The sequence below is a fragment of the Bombina bombina genome, chromosome 1 (genome assembly GCF_027579735.1).
Source record: "Bombina bombina isolate aBomBom1 chromosome 1, aBomBom1.pri, whole genome shotgun sequence".
Lineage (NCBI taxonomy): Eukaryota > Metazoa > Chordata > Amphibia > Anura > Bombinatoridae > Bombina > Bombina bombina.
The window spans coordinates 1,229,103,100-1,229,122,143 of NC_069499.1; the positions used below are offsets into that span (position 1 = coordinate 1,229,103,100).

At 39.8% G+C, this 19,044-nt stretch overlaps 1 protein-coding gene and 1 non-coding gene across 2 annotated transcripts in view; one reads left to right on the forward strand and one right to left on the reverse strand.

The window, feature by feature from the left end:
* The window catches only part of CFDP1 (craniofacial development protein 1), a gene marked incomplete in the record, with an annotated part of 240,999 nt that overhangs the window by 205,932 nt on the left and 16,023 nt on the right, over positions 1-19,044 (reverse strand). The window contains 2 exon segments of the mRNA XM_053700544.1: positions 10,401-10,519; positions 12,550-12,781. Of these exon segments, the coding sequence (XP_053556519.1) occupies positions 10,401-10,519; positions 12,550-12,781 (351 nt within the window).
* On the forward strand, positions 7,436-7,544 carry LOC128646407 (U6 spliceosomal RNA). The gene has a single exon (XR_008400331.1). It is a non-coding gene; the product is annotated as a U6 spliceosomal RNA (small nuclear RNA).

A 19,044-nucleotide genomic window follows, 5' to 3' on the forward strand; every position in this document is an offset into this window, starting at 1 on the left:
TGCCTAATCGCGCTACTGAACTAAATATTGCGCGCTCCTGCTATAAGAAAAGAGTGGAAGCACGCTACATTTAGTTCAATAGCGCGATCAGGTGTGCTGTGATTAGACAGTGCACTCATGAACCACAGAACCTGGAGAGGAAACGATTTAAGTATCTTTGGGGGATAAAATCTCTTAAATCTTTTGATTTTTCAATCTGTCGCTAAGATGTTAAATAATTCTGGACTATGTGGAGAATTATGTAACATTTTTTTACTGGCCCTTTAAAAGACCACTAAACACAGTAGTATATCATAATCAACAAATGCATAATAAATAGACAATGCATAAGCACTTAGTTTGAATATAATTTGTTTTTTTTTCTTAAAAGTTAGTTTTATTTTCCTTCCCACTGCATCATGTGACAGCCATAAGCCAATCACAAAATGAATATAAGTATATTATGTGAAACTTGCACATGCTCAGTAGGAGAGGTCTGTTGCATATTTAGATAATGGATGTGAAATGGCAAGTTGTTTAAAATTGTGTTTCATTTTTACTGTAATAGTCTTTCTAAGGAAAACCCTCCTTGTGTAGTAATAGTGAATAACAATGCACTGCATAAGAACTTACCCTTCAAAAGTAAAATGGCAGTTGCACTTAGCAACAAAAGAGCAGATGAGGAAAAAAACAGAATTTATGCTTACCTGATAAATTACTTTCTCCAACGGTGTGTCCGGTCCACGGCGTCATCCTTACTTGTGGGATATTCTCTTCCCCAACAGGAAATGGCAAAGAGTCCCAGCAAAGCTGGCCATATAGTCCCTCCTAGGCTCCGCCCACCCCAGTCATTCGACCGACGGACAGGAGGAAATATATATAGGAGAAACCATATGGTACCGTGGTGACTGTAGTTAGAGAAAATAATTCATCAGACCTGATTAAAAAACCAGGGCGGGCCGTGGACCGGACACACCGTTGGAGAAAGTAATTTATCAGGTAAGCATAAATTCTGTTTTCTCCAACATTGGTGTGTCCGGTCCACGGCGTCATCCTTACTTGTGGGAACCAATACCAAAGCTTTAGGACACGGATGAAGGGAGGGAGCAAATCAGGTTACCTAAACGGAAGGCACCACAGCTTGCAAAACCTTTCTCCCAAAAATAGCCTCCAAAGAAGCAAAAGTATCAAATTTGTAAAATTTAGCAAAAGTGTGCAGTGAAGACCAAGTCGCTGCCTTACATATCTGGTCAACAGAAGCCTCGTTCTTGAAGGCCCATGTGGAAGCCACAGCTCTAGTGGAGTGAGCTGTAATTCTTTCAGGAGGCTGCCGTCCGGCAGTCTCGTAAGCCAATCGGATAATGCTTTTAAGCCAAAAGGAAAGAGAGGTAGAAGTCGCTTTTTGACCTCTCCTTTTACCAGAATAAACGACGAACAAGGAGGATGTTTGTCTGAAATCTTTAGTAGCCTCTAAATAGAACTTTAGAGCACGGACAACGTCCAAATTGTGTAACAAACGTTCCTTCTTTGAAACTGGATTCGGACACAAAGAAGGTACAACTATCTACTGGTTAATATTTTTGTTAGAAACAACTTTAGGAAGAAAACCAGGCTTAGTACGCAAAACCACCTTATCTGCATGGAACACCAGATAGGGCGGAGAACACTGCAGAGCAGATAACTCTGAAACTCTTCTAGCAGAAGAAATTGCAACCAAAAACAAAACTTTCCAAGATAGTAACTTAATATCTATGGAATGTAAAGGTTTAAACTGAACCCCTTGAAGAACTGAAAGAACTAGATTTAGACTCCAGGGAGGAGTCAAAGGTCTGTAAACAGGCTTAATCCGAACCAAAGCCTGAACAAATGCTTGAACATCTGGCACAGCTGCCAGTCTTTTGTGTAGTAAGACAGATAAAGCAGAGATCTGTCCCTTTAGAGAACTTGCAGATAATCCTTTCTCCAAACCTTCTTGCAGAAAGGAGAGAATCTTAGGAATTTTTATCTTATTCCATGGAAATCCTTTGGATTCACACCAACAGATATATTTTTTCCATATCTTATGGTAAATTTTTCTAGTTACAGGTTTTCTGGCCTGAACCAGAGTATCTATAACAGAATCTGAAAACCCACGCTTTGATAAAATCAAGCGTTCAATCACCAAGCCGTCAGTTGGAGAGAGACGAGATTTGGATGTTCGAACGGACCCTGAACAAGAAGGTCCTGTCTCAAAGGTAGCTTCCATGGTGGAGCCGATGACATATTCACCAGGTCTGCATACCAAGTCCTGCGTGGCCACGCAGGAGCTATCAAGATCACCGAGACCCTCTCCTGATTGATCCTGGCTACTAGCCTGGGAATGAGAGGAAACGGTGGGAATACATAAGCTAGGTTGAAGGTCCAAGGTGCTACTAGTGCATCTACTAGAGTCGCATTGGGATCCCTGGATCTGGACCCGTAGCAAGGGACCTTGAAGTTCTGACGAGACGCCATCAGATCCATGTCTGGAATGCCCCATAATTGAGTTATTTGGGCAAAGATTTCCGGATGGAGTTCCCACTCCCCCGGATGGAATGTCTGATGACTCAGAAAATCCGCTTCCCAATTTTCCACTCCTGGGATGTGGATCGCAGACAAGTGGCAGGAGTGATCCTCCGCCCATTGAATTATTTTGGTCACTTCTTTCATCGCCAGGGAATTCTTTGTTCCCCCCTGATGATTGATATATGCAACAGTCGTCATGTTGTCTGATTGAAACCTTATGAATTTGGCCTTTGCTAGTTGAGGCCAAGCTCTGAGAGCATTGAATATCGCTCTCAGTTCCAGAATGTTTATCGGGAGAAGAGACTCTTCCCGAGACCATAGTCCCTGAGCTTTCAGGGATTCCGAGACCGCGCCCCAGCCCACCAGACTGGCGTCGGTCGTGACAATGACCCACTCTGGTCTGCGGAAGCTCATTCCCTGGGATAGATTGTCCAGGGTCAGCCACCAACGGAGTAAATCTCTGGTCTTTTGATCTACTTGAATCATTGGAGACAAGTCTGTATAATCCCCATTCCACTGTTTGAGCATGCACAGTTGTAATGGTCTTAGATGAATTCGTGCAAAAGGAACTATGTCCATTGTTGCAACCATCAATCCTATTACTTCCATGCACTGCGCTATGGAAGGACGAGGAACAGAATGAAGCACTTGACAAGAGCTTAGAAGTTTTGATTTTCTGACCTCTGTCAGAAAAATCCTCATTTCTAAGGAATCTATTATTGTTCCCAAGAAGGGAACTCTTGTTGACGGGGACAGAGAACTTTTTTCTTTGTTCACCTTCCATCCGTGAGATCTGAGAAAGGCTAGAACGATCTCCGTATGAGCCTTTGCTTTTGACAGAGACGATGCTTGTATTAGAATGTCGTCCAAGTAAGGTACTACTGCAATGCCTCTTGGTCTTAGAACCGCTAGAAGGGACCCTAGCACCTTTGTGAAAATCCTTGGAGCAGTGGCCAACCCGAATGGGAGGGCCACAAACTGGTAATGCTTGTCCAGAAAAGCGAACCTTAGGAACTGATGATGTTCCTTGTGGATAGGAATGTGTAGGTACGCATCCTTTAGATCCACGGTAGTCATAAATTGACTTTCCTGGATGGTGGGTAGAATCGTTCGAATAGTTTCCATTTTGAACGATGGTACCCTGAGAAATTTGTTTAGGATCTTCAAATCCAAAATTGGTCTGAACGTTCCCTCCTTTTTGGGAACTACGAACAGATTGGAATAAAATCCCATTCCTTGTTCCTTTATTGGAACTGGGTGTATCACTCCCATTTTTAACAGGTCTTCTACACAATGTAAGAATGCCTGTCTCTTTATTTGGTTTGAGGATAAGTGAGACCTGTGGAACCTTCCCCTTGGGGGTAGTTCCTTGAATTCCAAGAGATAACCTTGAGAAACTATTTCTAGCGCCCAAGGATCCTGAACATCTCTTGCCCAAGCCTGAGCAAAGAGAGAGAGTCTGCCCCCCACTAGATCCGGTCCCGGATCGGGGGCTACTCCTTCATGCTGTTTTGTTAGCAGTGGCAGGCTTCTTGGCCTGCTTACCCTTGTTCCAGCCTTGCATTGGTTTCCAGGCTGGTTTGGGTTGTGAGGTATTACCCTCTTGCTTAGAGGATGCAGAATTAGAGGCTGGTCCGTTTCTGCGAAAAGGACGAAAATTAGGCTTATTTTTAGCCTTAAAAGACCTATCCTGTGGAAGGGCGTGGCCCTTTCCCCCAGTGATGTCTGAAATAATCTCTTTCAATTCAGGTCCAAATAAAGTGTTACCCTTGAAAGGGATGTTAAGCAATTTTGTCTTGGATGACACATCCGCTGACCAAGACTTTAGCCAAAGCGCTCTGCGCGCCACGATAGCAAACCCTGAATTTTTCGCCGCTAGTCTAGCTAATTGCAAAGCGGCATCTAAAATAAAAGAGTTAGCCAATTTAAGTGCGTTAACTCTGTCCATAATCTCCTCATATGGAGTTTCTCTACTGAGCGACTTTTCTAGTTCCTCGAACCAGAACCACGCTGCCGTAGTGACAGGAACAATGCATGAAATTGGTTGTAGAAGGTAGCCTTGCTGTACAAAAATCTTTTTAAGCAAACCTTCTAATTTTTTATCCATAGGATCTTTGAAAGCACAACTATCTTCAATAGGAATAGTAGTGCGTTTGTTTAGAGTAGAAACTGCCCCCTCGACCTTGGGGACTGTCTGCCATAAGTCCTTTCTAGGGTCGACCATAGGAAATAATTTCTTAAATATAGGGGGGGGAACAAAAGGTATGCCGGGCTTTTCCCACTCCTTATTTACTATGTCCGCCACCCGCTTGGGTATAGGAAAAGCGTCGGGGGGCACCGGAACCTCTAGGAACTTGTCCATCTTGCATAATTTCTCTGGAATGACCAAGTTGTCACAATCATCCAGAGTAGATAACACCTCCTTAAGCAGTGCGCGGAGATGTTCTAATTTAAATTTAAATGTCACAACATCAGGTTCAGCTTGATGAGAAATTTTTCCTGAATCTGAGATTTCTCCATCAGACAAAACCTCCCTCATGGCCCCTTGAGATTGGTGTGAGGGTATGACAGAACAATTATCATCAGCGCCTTCCTGCTCTTCAGTGTTTAAAACAGAGCAATCGCGCTTTCTCTGATAAGTAGGCATTTTGGATAAAAGATTTGCTATGGAGTTATCCATTACAGCCGTTAATTGTTGCATGGTAATAAGTATTGGCGCACTAGATGTACTAGGGGCCTCCTGCGTGGGCAAAACTGGTGTAGACACAGAAGGAGATGATGTAGTATTATGTTTACTCCCCTCATCTGAGGAATCATCTTGGGCAATATCATTATCTGTGGCAGTACTGTCCTTACTTTGTTTGGACGCTATGGCACAATTATCACATAAATTTAAATGGGGAGACACATTGGCTTTCATACATATAGAACATAGCTTATCTGAAGGTACAGACATGTTAAACAGGCTTAAACTTGTCAACAAAGCACAAAAAACGTTTTAAAATAAAACCGTTACTGTCTCTTTAAATTTTCAAACTGAATATGTGAAAAAGTATGAAGGAATTGTTCAAAAATTACCAAAATTTCACCACAGTGTCTTAAAGCATTAAAAGTATTGCACACCAATAACCCTTAAAATAACGGAACCGGAGCAGTTTTAAAATTTAACCCCTATACAGTCCCAGCTATAGTCTTTGCTGAGACCCAACCAAGCCCAGAGGGGAATACGATACCAAATGACGCCTTCTAGAAGCTTTTTTAGTGATTCTTAGATCCTCACACATGCATCTGCATGCCCTGCTCTCCAAAAACAACTGCGCAGTAATGGCGCGAAAATGAGGCTCAGTCTATAACTAGAAAGGCCCCCTGACTAAAAAGGTGTCCAACACAGTGCCTGCCGTTTTATAAACGTTCCCCAAGATTATAAATGCCAATTGTTAGCCTAAATCTGAATAAAATGCCCAAATAAAGCAATCGCTTTAGCCCATAAAAATGTCTACCAGTTTTTTAGCCCTTATTAAGCCCTTTATTCTTTTATGTTTGACTAAGAAAATGGCTTACCGGTCCCCATGAGAGGAAATGACAGCCTTCCAGCATTACTCAGTCTTGTTAGAAGTATGGCTAGTCATACCTTAAGCAGAAAAGTCTGCTAACTGTTTCCCCCAACTGAAGTTACTTCATCTCAACAGTCCTATGTGGAAACAGCAATCGATTTTAGTTACTGTCTGCTAAAATCATCTTCCTCTTACAAACAGAAATCTTCATCCTTTTCTGTTTCAGAGTAAATAGTACATACCAGCACTATTTTAAAATAACAAACACTTGATAGAAGAATAAAAACTACATTAAAACACCAAAAAACTCTTAACCATCTCCGTGGAGATGTTGCCTGTGCAACGGCAAAGAGAATGACTGGGGTGGGCGGAGCCTAGGAGGGACTATATGGCCAGCTTTGCTGGGACTCTTTGCCATTTCCTGTTGGGGAAGAGAATATCCCACAAGTAAGGATGACGCCGTGGACCGGACACACCAATGTTGGAGAAAAATAAATAAAAAAAACCCAAAGGGGAATAGCCCAGTTACTAACTGTAACAGTCATGCTAAATAGTGCACAAAACATATAATATACACAAAGAACTCCCCCCCCCCCCCCACATTACCAAACAGTTAAATCCTTTCACTGTATATACAAGAGAGGATATGTTGCATTGAGATAAAAGTCCCAGTGAATTAGCTGGACAATAAAAAAAAGCAGCTATTACCACATAATAAAGTTTACATTATAACTAGACTAAGTATAAAAAGTCTATGTAACAAAGGTGGAATTAGTCTGTTACATGTGTATGTCCCCTGGCAATTATGTAACTCAAAATTGGTGTAACTACTTATAGCCTGTGGGCTATGTGAGTGCAAGAAATTGCAGCACTTACCTCGGATACGCCCAATCTACTGTACATAGTGGCTGCTGAAAAACTGCTTCCGGTAGAGAGCCTATTTAGTGCTGTGAATATCACAGCAGAGGTTCTACATAAGGAATATATCGACAACCCAACCAAAGGAGGTTCCCATGACAGGCTTGCGATTGACTACTTCACTGGGAGTGATTCTGTCACTGCCCAATACTCCAATCTCCCCTCTGTCGCTCAGTAGCAGCTCTCTGAGGGGAAGATGCGTCTCAGATCACTCTGAGGACCCCTCTCAACAAAGAATTGGAAGCACCTCAATACTTCACCCACCTCCGATACAGGGAAAGAAAAGACTACTAGTAAACTAGAAAGGTGGAAGAGATTTTGTGCTCTTGGAGATTATGGGAATCGTTGCCTCCTAGTAGCCAGGAGTTGAATCCCAGCAGTAATGGCTCATTGACTCTCACCACCTTATGAAAGAAATAAGCAAAATGTTAAAAAAGGTAGTGCTTGCTTCTGCAGCGCTTATACAGTTAAATTGGAATGATACATTGAAGATTAGAATGGCCCCTATGCAAGGATGACAAGCAAATTTGTGCAGCATTCCACTGAAAAAAAAGATGAAAGAAAATACATGAAATATAAAAATGGCAGCTCTCGTCTTTAATTTCTCACGGTTAACACCAATACATGATTTAAATAGAATGCTTACAAAAGCTGTGGCAGAAAACTTATATTTGGCCCCCAAGGCAGAACATAGTGCGATCTGCGATAATATCGCAGAAAGTGGAGCCTGCCTGCAGAAAGAATGGCCAGTTCTGTCAAGCACATATTTTTCTTCAACAGGTTTTTTTTTTAGGTTTTTTTTTTATTATTATTGTGCATTGCAACCAGCACATTTTTGCTTTCACATTATTGGCTGATGCTCATGAAATTGATACATTTTTTAGATGCTTTGATAATAACTTAATTTGTTACTTTTAGCCGCCAAAACGTCTGCTTCTGCGACTGAGGTAAGTGTGCAGCCAGGCAATTTATATTGTGGGCGCAAGCACTTCTAACCCTTCTCCTCCCCGCTCAAAGTGTTAGTTAATAGCACAGAGGAAAAACCCTTGTAACCCTTCTCCTCCCCGGCTCAAAGTGTTAATAGCACCGCACAGGGAAAAAAAATGTGCGCCTAGCGCCAGCTTTAGCCTTCATGTTCTTTTTTTTAAAACACTACCAACTCCGTGAAAACTTATACCGGTTGGTTCTGTGTGTGTCTAATTTGGCAATTGTGATTGATTATCAAAAATGGGAATCGGCAATTCCCAGAACTCTGCCCACACACATCTCTGTTAAGCTAACAGTCTTCACAAGCAGACCGCAGCAGGGATAACGCTTTGTTTTTTCCCTGTGCGGTGCTATTAACACTTTGAGCCGTGGAGGTGAAGGGTTACAAGTGTTACTTGCAGACAAGGCAGCTGGGGGGGGATCTCTAAATGTCTCACTGGTGTTTGGCTCCTGCACACTGACACTCGCCCCTCTCTCCATAGCGCGACACTGGAGTGCTAAGTTTTCTGTGTGATATCATAAAAGCATATAAAGTCACAGGCAGCAGATGTATTATATACCCCCTGGGGCTGTATGTATGTTTTAACCTTTACAAACAGCCCCAGGGGGTATATAATACATCTACTGCCTGTGACTTTATATGCTTTTCACACAGAAAACTTAGCACTCCAGTGTCGCGCTATGGAGGGAGGGGCGAGTGTGAGTGTGCAGGAGCCGAACACTGGTGAGACATTTAGAGATCAGATCCCCCCAGCTGCCTTGTCTGCAAGTAACACTTGTAACCCTTCTCCTCCCCGGCTCAAAGTGTTAATAGCACCGCACAGGAAAAAAAAGCGTTATCCCTGCTGCGGTCTGCTTGTGAAAACTGTTCGCTTAACAGAGATGTGTGTGGGCAGAGTTGCCGATTCCCATTTTTGATTATCAATCACCATTGCCAAATTAGACACACACACACAACCAACCGGTATAAGCTTTCACAGAGTCGGTAGTGTTTTAAAAAAAAGAACAGAAGCTAGCGCTGCTTAAAACTGAGGTGGTCCCCCCCTCTCTACTGAAGCCCAGGCTGTAAACATTTTTTTGTGAATGTGCGCCTAGCGCCAGCTTTATCCTTCATGTTCTTTTTTTTAAAACACTACCAACTCCGTGAAAGCTTATACCGGTTGGTTCTGTGTGTGTCTAATTTGGCAATGGTGATTGATTATCAAAAATGGGAATCGGCAATTCCCGGAACTCTGCCCACACACATCTCTGTTAAGCTAACAGTCTTCACAAGCAGACCGCAGCAGGGATAACGCTTTGTTTTCCTGTGCGGTGCTATTAACACTTTGAGCCGGGGAGGAGAAGGGTTACAAGTGTTACTTGCAGACAAGGCAGCTGGGGGGGGATCTCTAAATGTCTCACTGGTGTTTGGCTCCTGCACACTGACACTCGCCCCTCTCTCCATAGCGCGACACTGGAGTGCTAAGTTTTCTGTGTGAAAAGCATATAAAGTCACAGGCAGTAGATGTATTATATACCCCCTGGGGCTGTTTGTAAAGGTTAAAACATACATACAATATAATGAAATGATGTCAAAGTCAGAGCAAAGCATCAACGGAAACAGACTTTATATTTAAATTGCAGTTTAGTTATATTATTGTTAAGTATAACACTGGTATATTAGTTTAGTGGGCATTGGGCAAGGAACCTGACCCCTTACTGGTATTTGGCAAGTCAATGAGGAAGTCTGAATAAAGAAACATGATGTGACCTCCTGATATATAATGAAACAAAACATGAATTTCTCATCTGCATGTTATCACTCTCTCATTCTCATTATCTGTCTCACAACTCTCATGCAACTAAGTTCTCTTTCTGCCTTTCTCATCTTTCCCACTTATCTTTCTTTAATCTGCCTCAGCTCTATCTCCCCCTCACTCATCTCTTCCCATTTTCACCCACTCTCTTTTTAAGTTAACTCTCTCTTTGTTACACCTCTTTCCCCTTTTTCATCATTCTCTTGTAACCTGCTAATTCTCCCTCTGCTCTTTTTGTATCACTTCCCCATATTTTTCCCCTCAATATTTTACTTTTACAAGGTGTGATGCCAGTATTTATACCGGCGGTTCATATATTTTCCTGCCCATGATCTTTATGTTAGAGATAGATAGATATATTGGCAAATCTCAATCTATAATCTATCTATGTGTGTCTGTCTATATACTGTATTAGCATTTATGTTTGAAATAAATATTGTTTATAAACGATTTAAAACTGATTTATATTTCAAAATGACCTGCAGAAAATTTTTAACTAAAACAAAACTCATCGCAGAAAGTAAAAAAAAGTTCTGCTTCTGGGTATTTGGCTCACATAGTATATAAAAAAATAAATATGATATTGCACGTGAAACTGTGGAGCTAGGTAAGGTACACTTACGTGACTTCTTCACCAGCAAAATCTAACACTTTGGTGATGGTCACTTTCGCTGGCTCTGACTGCTTCTTTGTCTCTGTATTTTGTGTAGATGGTTTGACAGATGTTTTTTGCTCTTCTGACTGCAAAAGATTTAAAAAAAAAAAAAAAAAAAAAAAAAAAAAAAAAAATTAGAAGGGATAGAAAGTGGGGTTTTTTTTTGTTTTTTTTAACATTTACCAATCAATATCTTTCTTCACATTCAGAATGAGAGCACATAAAGCTACATTCTTTAAAGAATAAGCTGTTCCAATCTACATAATAAAGTTCAAAAAGTTATGAAGTCAAATGCTCAAGATAATTTTACAACATTGGAGAGATAGAATGTGCCCTGACATAAGGGACTCCATTTTTAACAGATTTAAATGACCAGTAAATACAGTAATTTGCATAATCAACACATGCATGTTAACAAGACAATGCAATAGCACTTAGTCTGAACTTCAAATGAGTAGTTGATTTTTTTTATGACAAATTTCAAAGTTATGTCCATTTCCACTCCACCTGTATCATGTGACAGTCATAACCCAATCACAAATGCATATATGTATATTCTGAGAATTCTTGCACATGCTCAATAGGAGCTGGTGACAAAGTGTAAATATAAAAATACTGTGCACATTTTGTTAACGGAAGTAAATTGCAATGTTGTTTAAAATGGCTGCTCTATCTGAATCATGAAAGTTTAATTTTGACTTGAATGTCCTTTTAAGGAACAAAAAGTTGACCCTCATTTGCATATATCTTTATCCTGTGCTCCAAAGAAACACTGAATGCCATGGAATTATTTGGACAAACTGCACCTAATTTCTTTGGATGTGCATATGTGTTACAGACTGTCACGCATCAAAAGTGGGGAAAGTTTTGACAAGAAAGGGTTACCAGGCCTTTGATTAACTTTTTCTTTATTTCCTAAAATGGCATAAAGAAAACAACAAACACTTCACAAAGACAATTTACTCCAGATTATTAATCCCTGCCACAACCAAGACTTTTTACTGGGGCTTTCATCTTTTACCTTACAGGAAAAATTACATGCACTAATTTGTTAGAACATGTCATTTTAACACTAGCAACTCTCCCGCTCTTTGTGTTTAACCCCCACAAATGGGTTAAACACACGGTTAAAGATATGCTGTGAATTTGCAGACAACTGCTGGTTCCAAGTGGAAGCTGCTGCTGCGGATCCAATCAGCCACTACAGTCGTATAATTAGGTTGTGCAACTACTGGCGTTAATTGGGTCAGTAGTAGTTACCGCTACCAACCACTCACAGGATCTTTTCTCTTCTACACTGGATAGCAGATTAGGCAAGATGTTGTCGATGATCAAAAACATAAATGCAGCTGATGCTAGTGATATTAACCCCTGGATAAAAAACAGATTGTGCAACAACTTGGTGTTAAGGTGCCCATAGCCAGACCACAGTAAGTATTCCAACTATAAATAGTGCAGTAACCAAACCTGTGCCAACAGTACTCACCAAGGGCGGCAACCTGCCCTTCACCAATTCAGTTTAGTCATATATACCTGCAATGTTTAAAAAAACAAAAACTTCATACTCTACACCTAAGCTCACAATGAATATACGCAACTGCAATTAAGAGACACATATTTTTGGAAAGATTTTAAAAAATGTCTTGATGCTTTTTTCTTTTTTAAACGTATTTAAATTCTGCATATCCATTATTCACAATATTTAATAAAAACAAAAAAAAAGAATCAAACCCTTATTGATTTATGAAATGTCTTTAACTGTTAATACAACTGCTGATTAAAATAATTCTCAGAGTTATCAATGGGAAGACTCGCTGTTGCATTGCATGCTCTCTCATAAGAGTCTTCATGAGTCTAGCCTGCTGCCTCCTAACATCTGCACCAGCACGGAGGTGTTGCATTACAATCACCCTAGACAAATCCGAACAGAGTGATTGACAACCAAACGGACAAGAGCACGGGGCCCACAAGAGTCATTTTCCTTTAGATAAATCTGCCTCATGTTAGTAGCTTTGTGCTGTTCACAACCAGAACAGCCCCTTTGGAGTATGACTTTTGCGATTATATCAAACAACAATGCAGCAGAAGGTCAATTCATATAAGGTAAGAGCAATACCTTCTGTTGCAGAGAGCTGGATGCAGAAGATTGAGTCTTTGGTTTTTGACCAACATCAGAAAGAAAACTAGACCAGAGATCATCTTCCCGTTTCTTTTTATTTTCTTCTATCCTCTTTTTCTTCTCTTCAGTAAAGTCGTCTAACTTTTCCTCTTCTGTGTTCTGTGGTTCTCCCTCATTCACGGAGCCACCTTCCTCTGTGTCTAAGACTAGGCCACCTTTCTTCCTCTTTCTTGAAAATAAGAATAGATGTTCATTACAGTTATGACACCAAACAAAAAGCTAAAACCACATATTTAATGAAAAGTGATATAAAACTTTTTTTTTTTTAACAATACACATTTTAAATTGCAGTGGCAAATACCAAATAGAATATACTGGCCATAATTATGAGAGGTGAAGTAGATTATACTGTAATTCCCCAAAAGATACCCTTGTTTGAGTGAAGACATTTTCTACTTACCAACATAGTAAAAACTATATCCCGGAAAACTTTAAAAGGGACAGTGTATTGCAAAATGTGTTTCCTTAATATGTTTATATAAAATGTTTAGTTATATGTAGTGAAACTATGCAATATATTTTCATTATTTATTTTTCTCCTTTTTGCTTGCAATTTAGAGCAGTTTCCAACAGACCTTGAAATGCACCCTGCTGACTTATCAAGGCTAACTGTACTACATATATGCCCCTAATTGGCTTTAGCTGATAAGAACTGCAAAACAATTCACTTTATACTAACTTTACGACAGTGGCTAGCCTTGTTATCTACAGACTGAAGCAAAGATGGTCACCTCCAAATAAGGCAAATGGTAGGTGGAGTGTGGCTATTGAAAACAAATTGCAGTAAACAGGCTATAATTTGTTTTAAAAACATTAAGACGTGGCTATGTTATTCTATGGCAACACAACATAAATCTCTTGTAATTACAAGGTGTTTACTCATTTAGGTATATTTTCGTATATGAAATAGCTGCATTTGCTCATTGAAACAACCAAATCTAAGGAGCTGAGCTTGCAAGGAGAGCAAATATCATTAATGTATATCTTTATATTTATACAAAATCATCCTTTATCTTAAATCTTGCTGTATACACAGTGAGACCAACACTAAGGGCCTGATCATCTAAAACCCCCTGCTCTGTGGAGATTATCTAAGTATTGTCACTACTGCAAAGCAATTTTATTAAGGCAAATTTTAGTATGAGATCTGTTTATCTCACAATGCTGGGTTCTGTATGGAAGGAGAGAAACATACATTACAATATGTTTAAGATGTTGCATGGATTTCTCTCCAAGTCAGCAAGCTTTTGATCATTTGGTTCTTTGAGTGAGAAATGGAAAATTTATATTTTAATATCTCTATGTCCCACACCCAGTGGGAGTAGGATTTCTTAAAAAAAAAAAAAACATTCCTGCTTACATAGCTTCTCTATAACAAGTACTTAAAGGGATAATAAGGTAAAAATTAAAATGTTCTTAGAAGTTCTAAGTTACAAAATAAAATTGAAAACTTAGTTGGAACACTAGTTTATATTTATTATTCACAAACGGCTAGATTACGAGTTTTTGTCGGTAAGGCTTGCGGTGCCAACTAGCCTTTTTTTCTCACCGCTCACTTAAAACAACGCTGGTATTACAGGTTTTTTTCAACCCGGCGTTAGCCTCTAAAAAGTGAGCGAAGAGCAAAATTTAGCTCCACATCTCACCTCAATACCAGCGTTGCTTAAGTCAGTGGTGAGCTGGCTAAACGTGCTTGTGCACGATTTCCCCATAGGAAACAACAGGGCTGAGTTGGCTGAAAAAAAACCTAACACCTGCAAAAAAGCAGCATTCAGCTCCCACCGCAGCCCCATTGTTTCCTATGGGGAAATACTTTTTATGTCTACACCTAACACCCTAACATGAACCCCGAGTCTAAACACCCCTAATCTTACACTTATTAACCCCTAATCTGCCGCCCCCGACATCTACATTATATTATTAACCCCTAATCTGCCGCCCCCGACATCTACATTATACTTATGAACCCCTAATCTGCTGCCCCCCAACATCGCCAACACCTACATTATAGTTATTAACCCCTAATCTGCCGCCCCCAATGTCGCCACAACCTAACTACAATTATTAACCCCTAATCTGCCACCCCCAACGTCGCCGCCACTTTAATATATTAACCCCTAAACCTAAGTCTAATCCTAACCCTAACACCCCCCCCTAATTTAAATATAATTTAAAATAATCTAAACAAAATTACTACAATTAAAATAAATTAATCCTATTTAAAACTAAATACTTACCTATAAAATAAACCCTAAGCTAGCTACAATATAACTAACAGTTACATTTTAGCTATCTCAGGATTTATTTTTATTTTACAGGCAAGTTTGTATTTATTTTAACTAGGTAGAATAGTTATTAAATAGTTATTAACTATTTAATAACTACCTAGCTAAAATAAATACAAAAGTACCTGTAAAATAAATCCTAACCTAAATTACAATTACACCTAACACTACATTCCAATTAAATTAATTCCCTAAACTAACTACAAAAATTACAATTAAATTAAAAAAAAACTAAAGTACAAAAAACAACAAACACTAAATTACAGAAAATAAAAAAATAATTACAATTTTTTTAAACTACCTACTCTAATCCCCCGAATAAAAAATACCCCCAAAATAATAAAAATTCCCTACCCTATACTAAATTACAAATAGCCCTTAAAAGGGCCTTTTGCGGGGCATTGCCCCAAAGTAATCAGCTCTTTTACCTGTTAAAAAAAAAAAATACAATATCCCCCCAACATTAAAACCCACCACCCACACACCCAACCCTACTCTAAAACCCACCCAATCCCCCCTTAATAAAACCTAACACTAACCCCTTGAAGATCACCATACCTTGAGACGTCTTCACCCAGCCGGGCACAAGTGGTCCTCCAGAGGGGCCGAAGTCTTCATCCGATCCGGGCAGAAGAGGACCTCCAGAAGTCTTCATCCAGGTGGCATCTTCTATCTTCATCCATCCGGAGCGGGTCCATCTTCAATCCAGCCGACGCGGAGCATCCTCTTCAAACGAAGTCCAACTGAAGAATGAAGGTTCCTTTAAATGAAGTCATCCAAGATGGCGTCCCTTGAATTCCGATTGGCTGATAGGATTCCATCAGCCAATCGGAATTAAGGTAGGAAAAATCCTATTGGCTGATGCAATCAGCCAATAGAATTGAAGTTCAATCCTATTGGCTGATCCAATCAGCCAATAGGATTGAGCTCGCATTTTATTGGTTGTTCCAATCAGCCAATAGAATGCAAGCTCAATTCTATTGGCTGATTACATCAGCCAACAGGATTTTTCCTACCTTAATTCCGATTGGCTGATAGAATTCTATCAGCCAATCGGAATTGAAGGGACACCATCTTGGATGACGTAATTTAAAGGAACCTTCATTCTTCAGTTGGACTTCATTTGAAGAGGATGCTCCGCGTCGGCCGGATTGAAGATGGACCCGCTCCGCTCTGGATGGATGAAGATAGAAGAAGCCGTCTGGAGGTCCTCTTCTGCCCGGATCGGATGAAGACTTCGGCCCCTCTGGAGGACCACTTGGGCCCGGCTGGGTGAAGACGTCTCAAGGTTAGTGTTAGGTTTTATTAAGGGCTATTTGTAATTTAGTATAGGGTAGGGAGTTTTATTATTTTGGGGGTATTTTTTATTTTATTAGGAGGATTAAAGTAGGTGTAATTAGTTTAAAAAAAATTGTAATTATTTTTTATTTTCTGTAATTTAGTGTTGTTTTTCGTACTTTAGTTTATTTAATCATAGTGTAGTGTTAGGTGTTAGTGTAACTTAGGTTAGGTTTTATTTTACAGGTACTTTTGTATTTATTTTAGCTAGGTAGTTATTAAATAGTTAATAACCATTTAATAACTATTGTACCTAGTTAAAATAAATACAAAGTTGCCTGTAAAATAAAAATAAACCCTGAGATAGCTACAATGTAACTATTAGTTATATTGTAGCTAGCTTAGGATTTATTTTATAGGTATTTAGTTTTAAATAGGAATAATTTAGTTAATGATAGGAATTTTATTTATATTTATTTAAATTATATTTAAGTTGGGGGGGTTAGGGTTAGACTTTGGTTTCGGGGTTAATACCTTTAATATAGTTGCGGCGACGTTGTGGGCGGCAGATTAGGGGTTAATAAATGTAGGTAGGTGTCAGCGATATTAGGGACGGCAGATTAGGGGTTAATAAAATTTAACTAGTGTTTGCGAGGCGGGAGTGTGGCGGTTTAGGGGTTAATATATTTAAGTGGCGGCGATGTCTGGTCGGCAGATTAGGGGTTAAAAACTTTATTTAAGTGTTTGCAATGTGGGGGGGCTCGGTATAGTGGTTAATAAGTAGTTTATGGGTGTTAGTGTACTTTTTAGCACTTTAGTTAAGAGTTTTATGTTACAGCGTTAGCCCATAAAACTCTTAACTACTGACTTTTAAATGCGGTAGGAGTCTTGAAAGGAGTGGGTCTACCACTCACTTTCTCCAAGACAAGTAATACCGGCGCTAGGAAAATCCCATTAAAAAGATAGGATATGCAATTGACGTAAGGGGATTTGCGGTATGCTCGAGTCGCGGAAGAAAAGTGAGCGGTACACCTGTACCTGCCAGACTCATAATACCAGCGGGCGTTAAAAAGCAGCATTGGGACCTCTCAATGCTGCTTTTTAAGGCTAACGCAAGACTCGTAATCTAGGCGAAAGTGTGCAGCTTCCTTTATTAAAGGGACACTAAACCCAATTTTGTTTATTTCATGATTCAGATAGAGCATGCAATTTTAAGCAACTTTCTAATTTACTTCTATTATCAAATTTTCTTCGTTCCCTTGCTATTTTTATTTGAAAAAGAAGGCATCTAAGCTAAAGCATTTAGCCACCAATCAGCAAGCACAACCCAGGGTGTGAAGCAAAAATGAAATGAAAAAAGAGACAACGATTCCAGACTGGTAGCCAATGTCAGTAGCGTTTTATTCAGCAGGTGGTAGACAGATATGGCAGCTTCATTCTATCTGACATGTTTCGCACATGCTCTCATGCGCTTCCTCAGAGATAGCTGTGAAGCAAAAATGGGCCAGCTTTTAAACTTACATTCTTGCTTCTCAAATAAAGATAGCAAGAGAACGAAGAAAATTTGATAATGGTAAATTAGAAAGTTCTTTAAAATTGCATGCTCTATCTGAATTATGAAAGAAAAAATTTGGCTTCAGTGTCCTTTTAAACTAGTTCATTTCTGTATTAAAACAGAACATTTATCAGGACTAGAGAATATTTAAAAATGATTATAAAATTAAAATAAGCTCAGTAGTGGTAGTCCTATCTACCCTTGATTGTTAAAAACACTTAAAGTGATGGTAAAACCCAGCGTTTGTGAAACGCTAGGATTTACCATTAGAACAAATAAAGGGAACTTTCAGTCAGCCAATCGGAATTAAGGTAGGAAAAATCTGATTGGCTGATGTAATCAGCCAATCGGATTGAAGTTCAATTCGATTGGCTGATTGGATCAGTCAATAGAATTGACCTCGCAATCAGATTGGCTCATCTCTTTAAGGCAAGTAGTTGGTGAAGTTTGACTACTGAAAAATTACTGCATTAAAAAGGATATTAATTTGTTCTGAAAAAAAAATAATAGACTTGGCCGATATGTTATTCTACAGAAACACAACAGAAATGTCTTCTAATTACAAGGTGTTTAGTATCCCAAATTGGTAGTAAGTACAAAAGTTCTTTAAAAAAGGGACATTAAGAAAAATTGTATGATCTTGACTTCCGGAGGAGGAGCACAGGTGTGTAGCTAGGTGCTGCACCTGTCCTGAGCTAATCTACCTACAAGCTATTGGCGAGGACTACGCCCAAAACCCTCTCATGGAGGGCGGCTTGTATTGCTATAATCATCGCTGCTGGGAGTTCCATAGTGCCTCAACAATGCACTTATAAAGCGTGGAACTCTGTAAAGGACACTAATCTGGTGCTAAATCCTAAAGTACCCCAACATATAAACTTTGTTGCTAATACTTGGTGTCATCATATATAGGAGATTGTCTGCTGAAAATAAATCTCCTCTAAAACAAAGCAGTTTGTATAATAACTGCCCCGAATCCTGGGGCCTCAACTTCTGGCTATTCAGATGAAGGTGGAGGCTAACGGCTCTGCTACTACGGATTAAAGGCTGAATCCTGCATTTTTACCTGGCCTCTCTGTGCTGCCTGACAAGTGTAACGAGGAGCCGGTGTTTTTCCATCCTCCGGTGGGCTGCGGAGGGAGAACGGTGTTCCTGGTGAAAAGGCGGTGCTTGCTGTATCACTCCGCTGGCTTGTTGTTGCCGTAAAGGGGGCCAGAGCTGGAATCATCTCCTGGGGCTGTCCGCATATCCTTTGAGTCGTTGGTAGCAGAGCCCCTTTCTACATGGAGTGCCGCTACTGATGTCGGCTTCGCT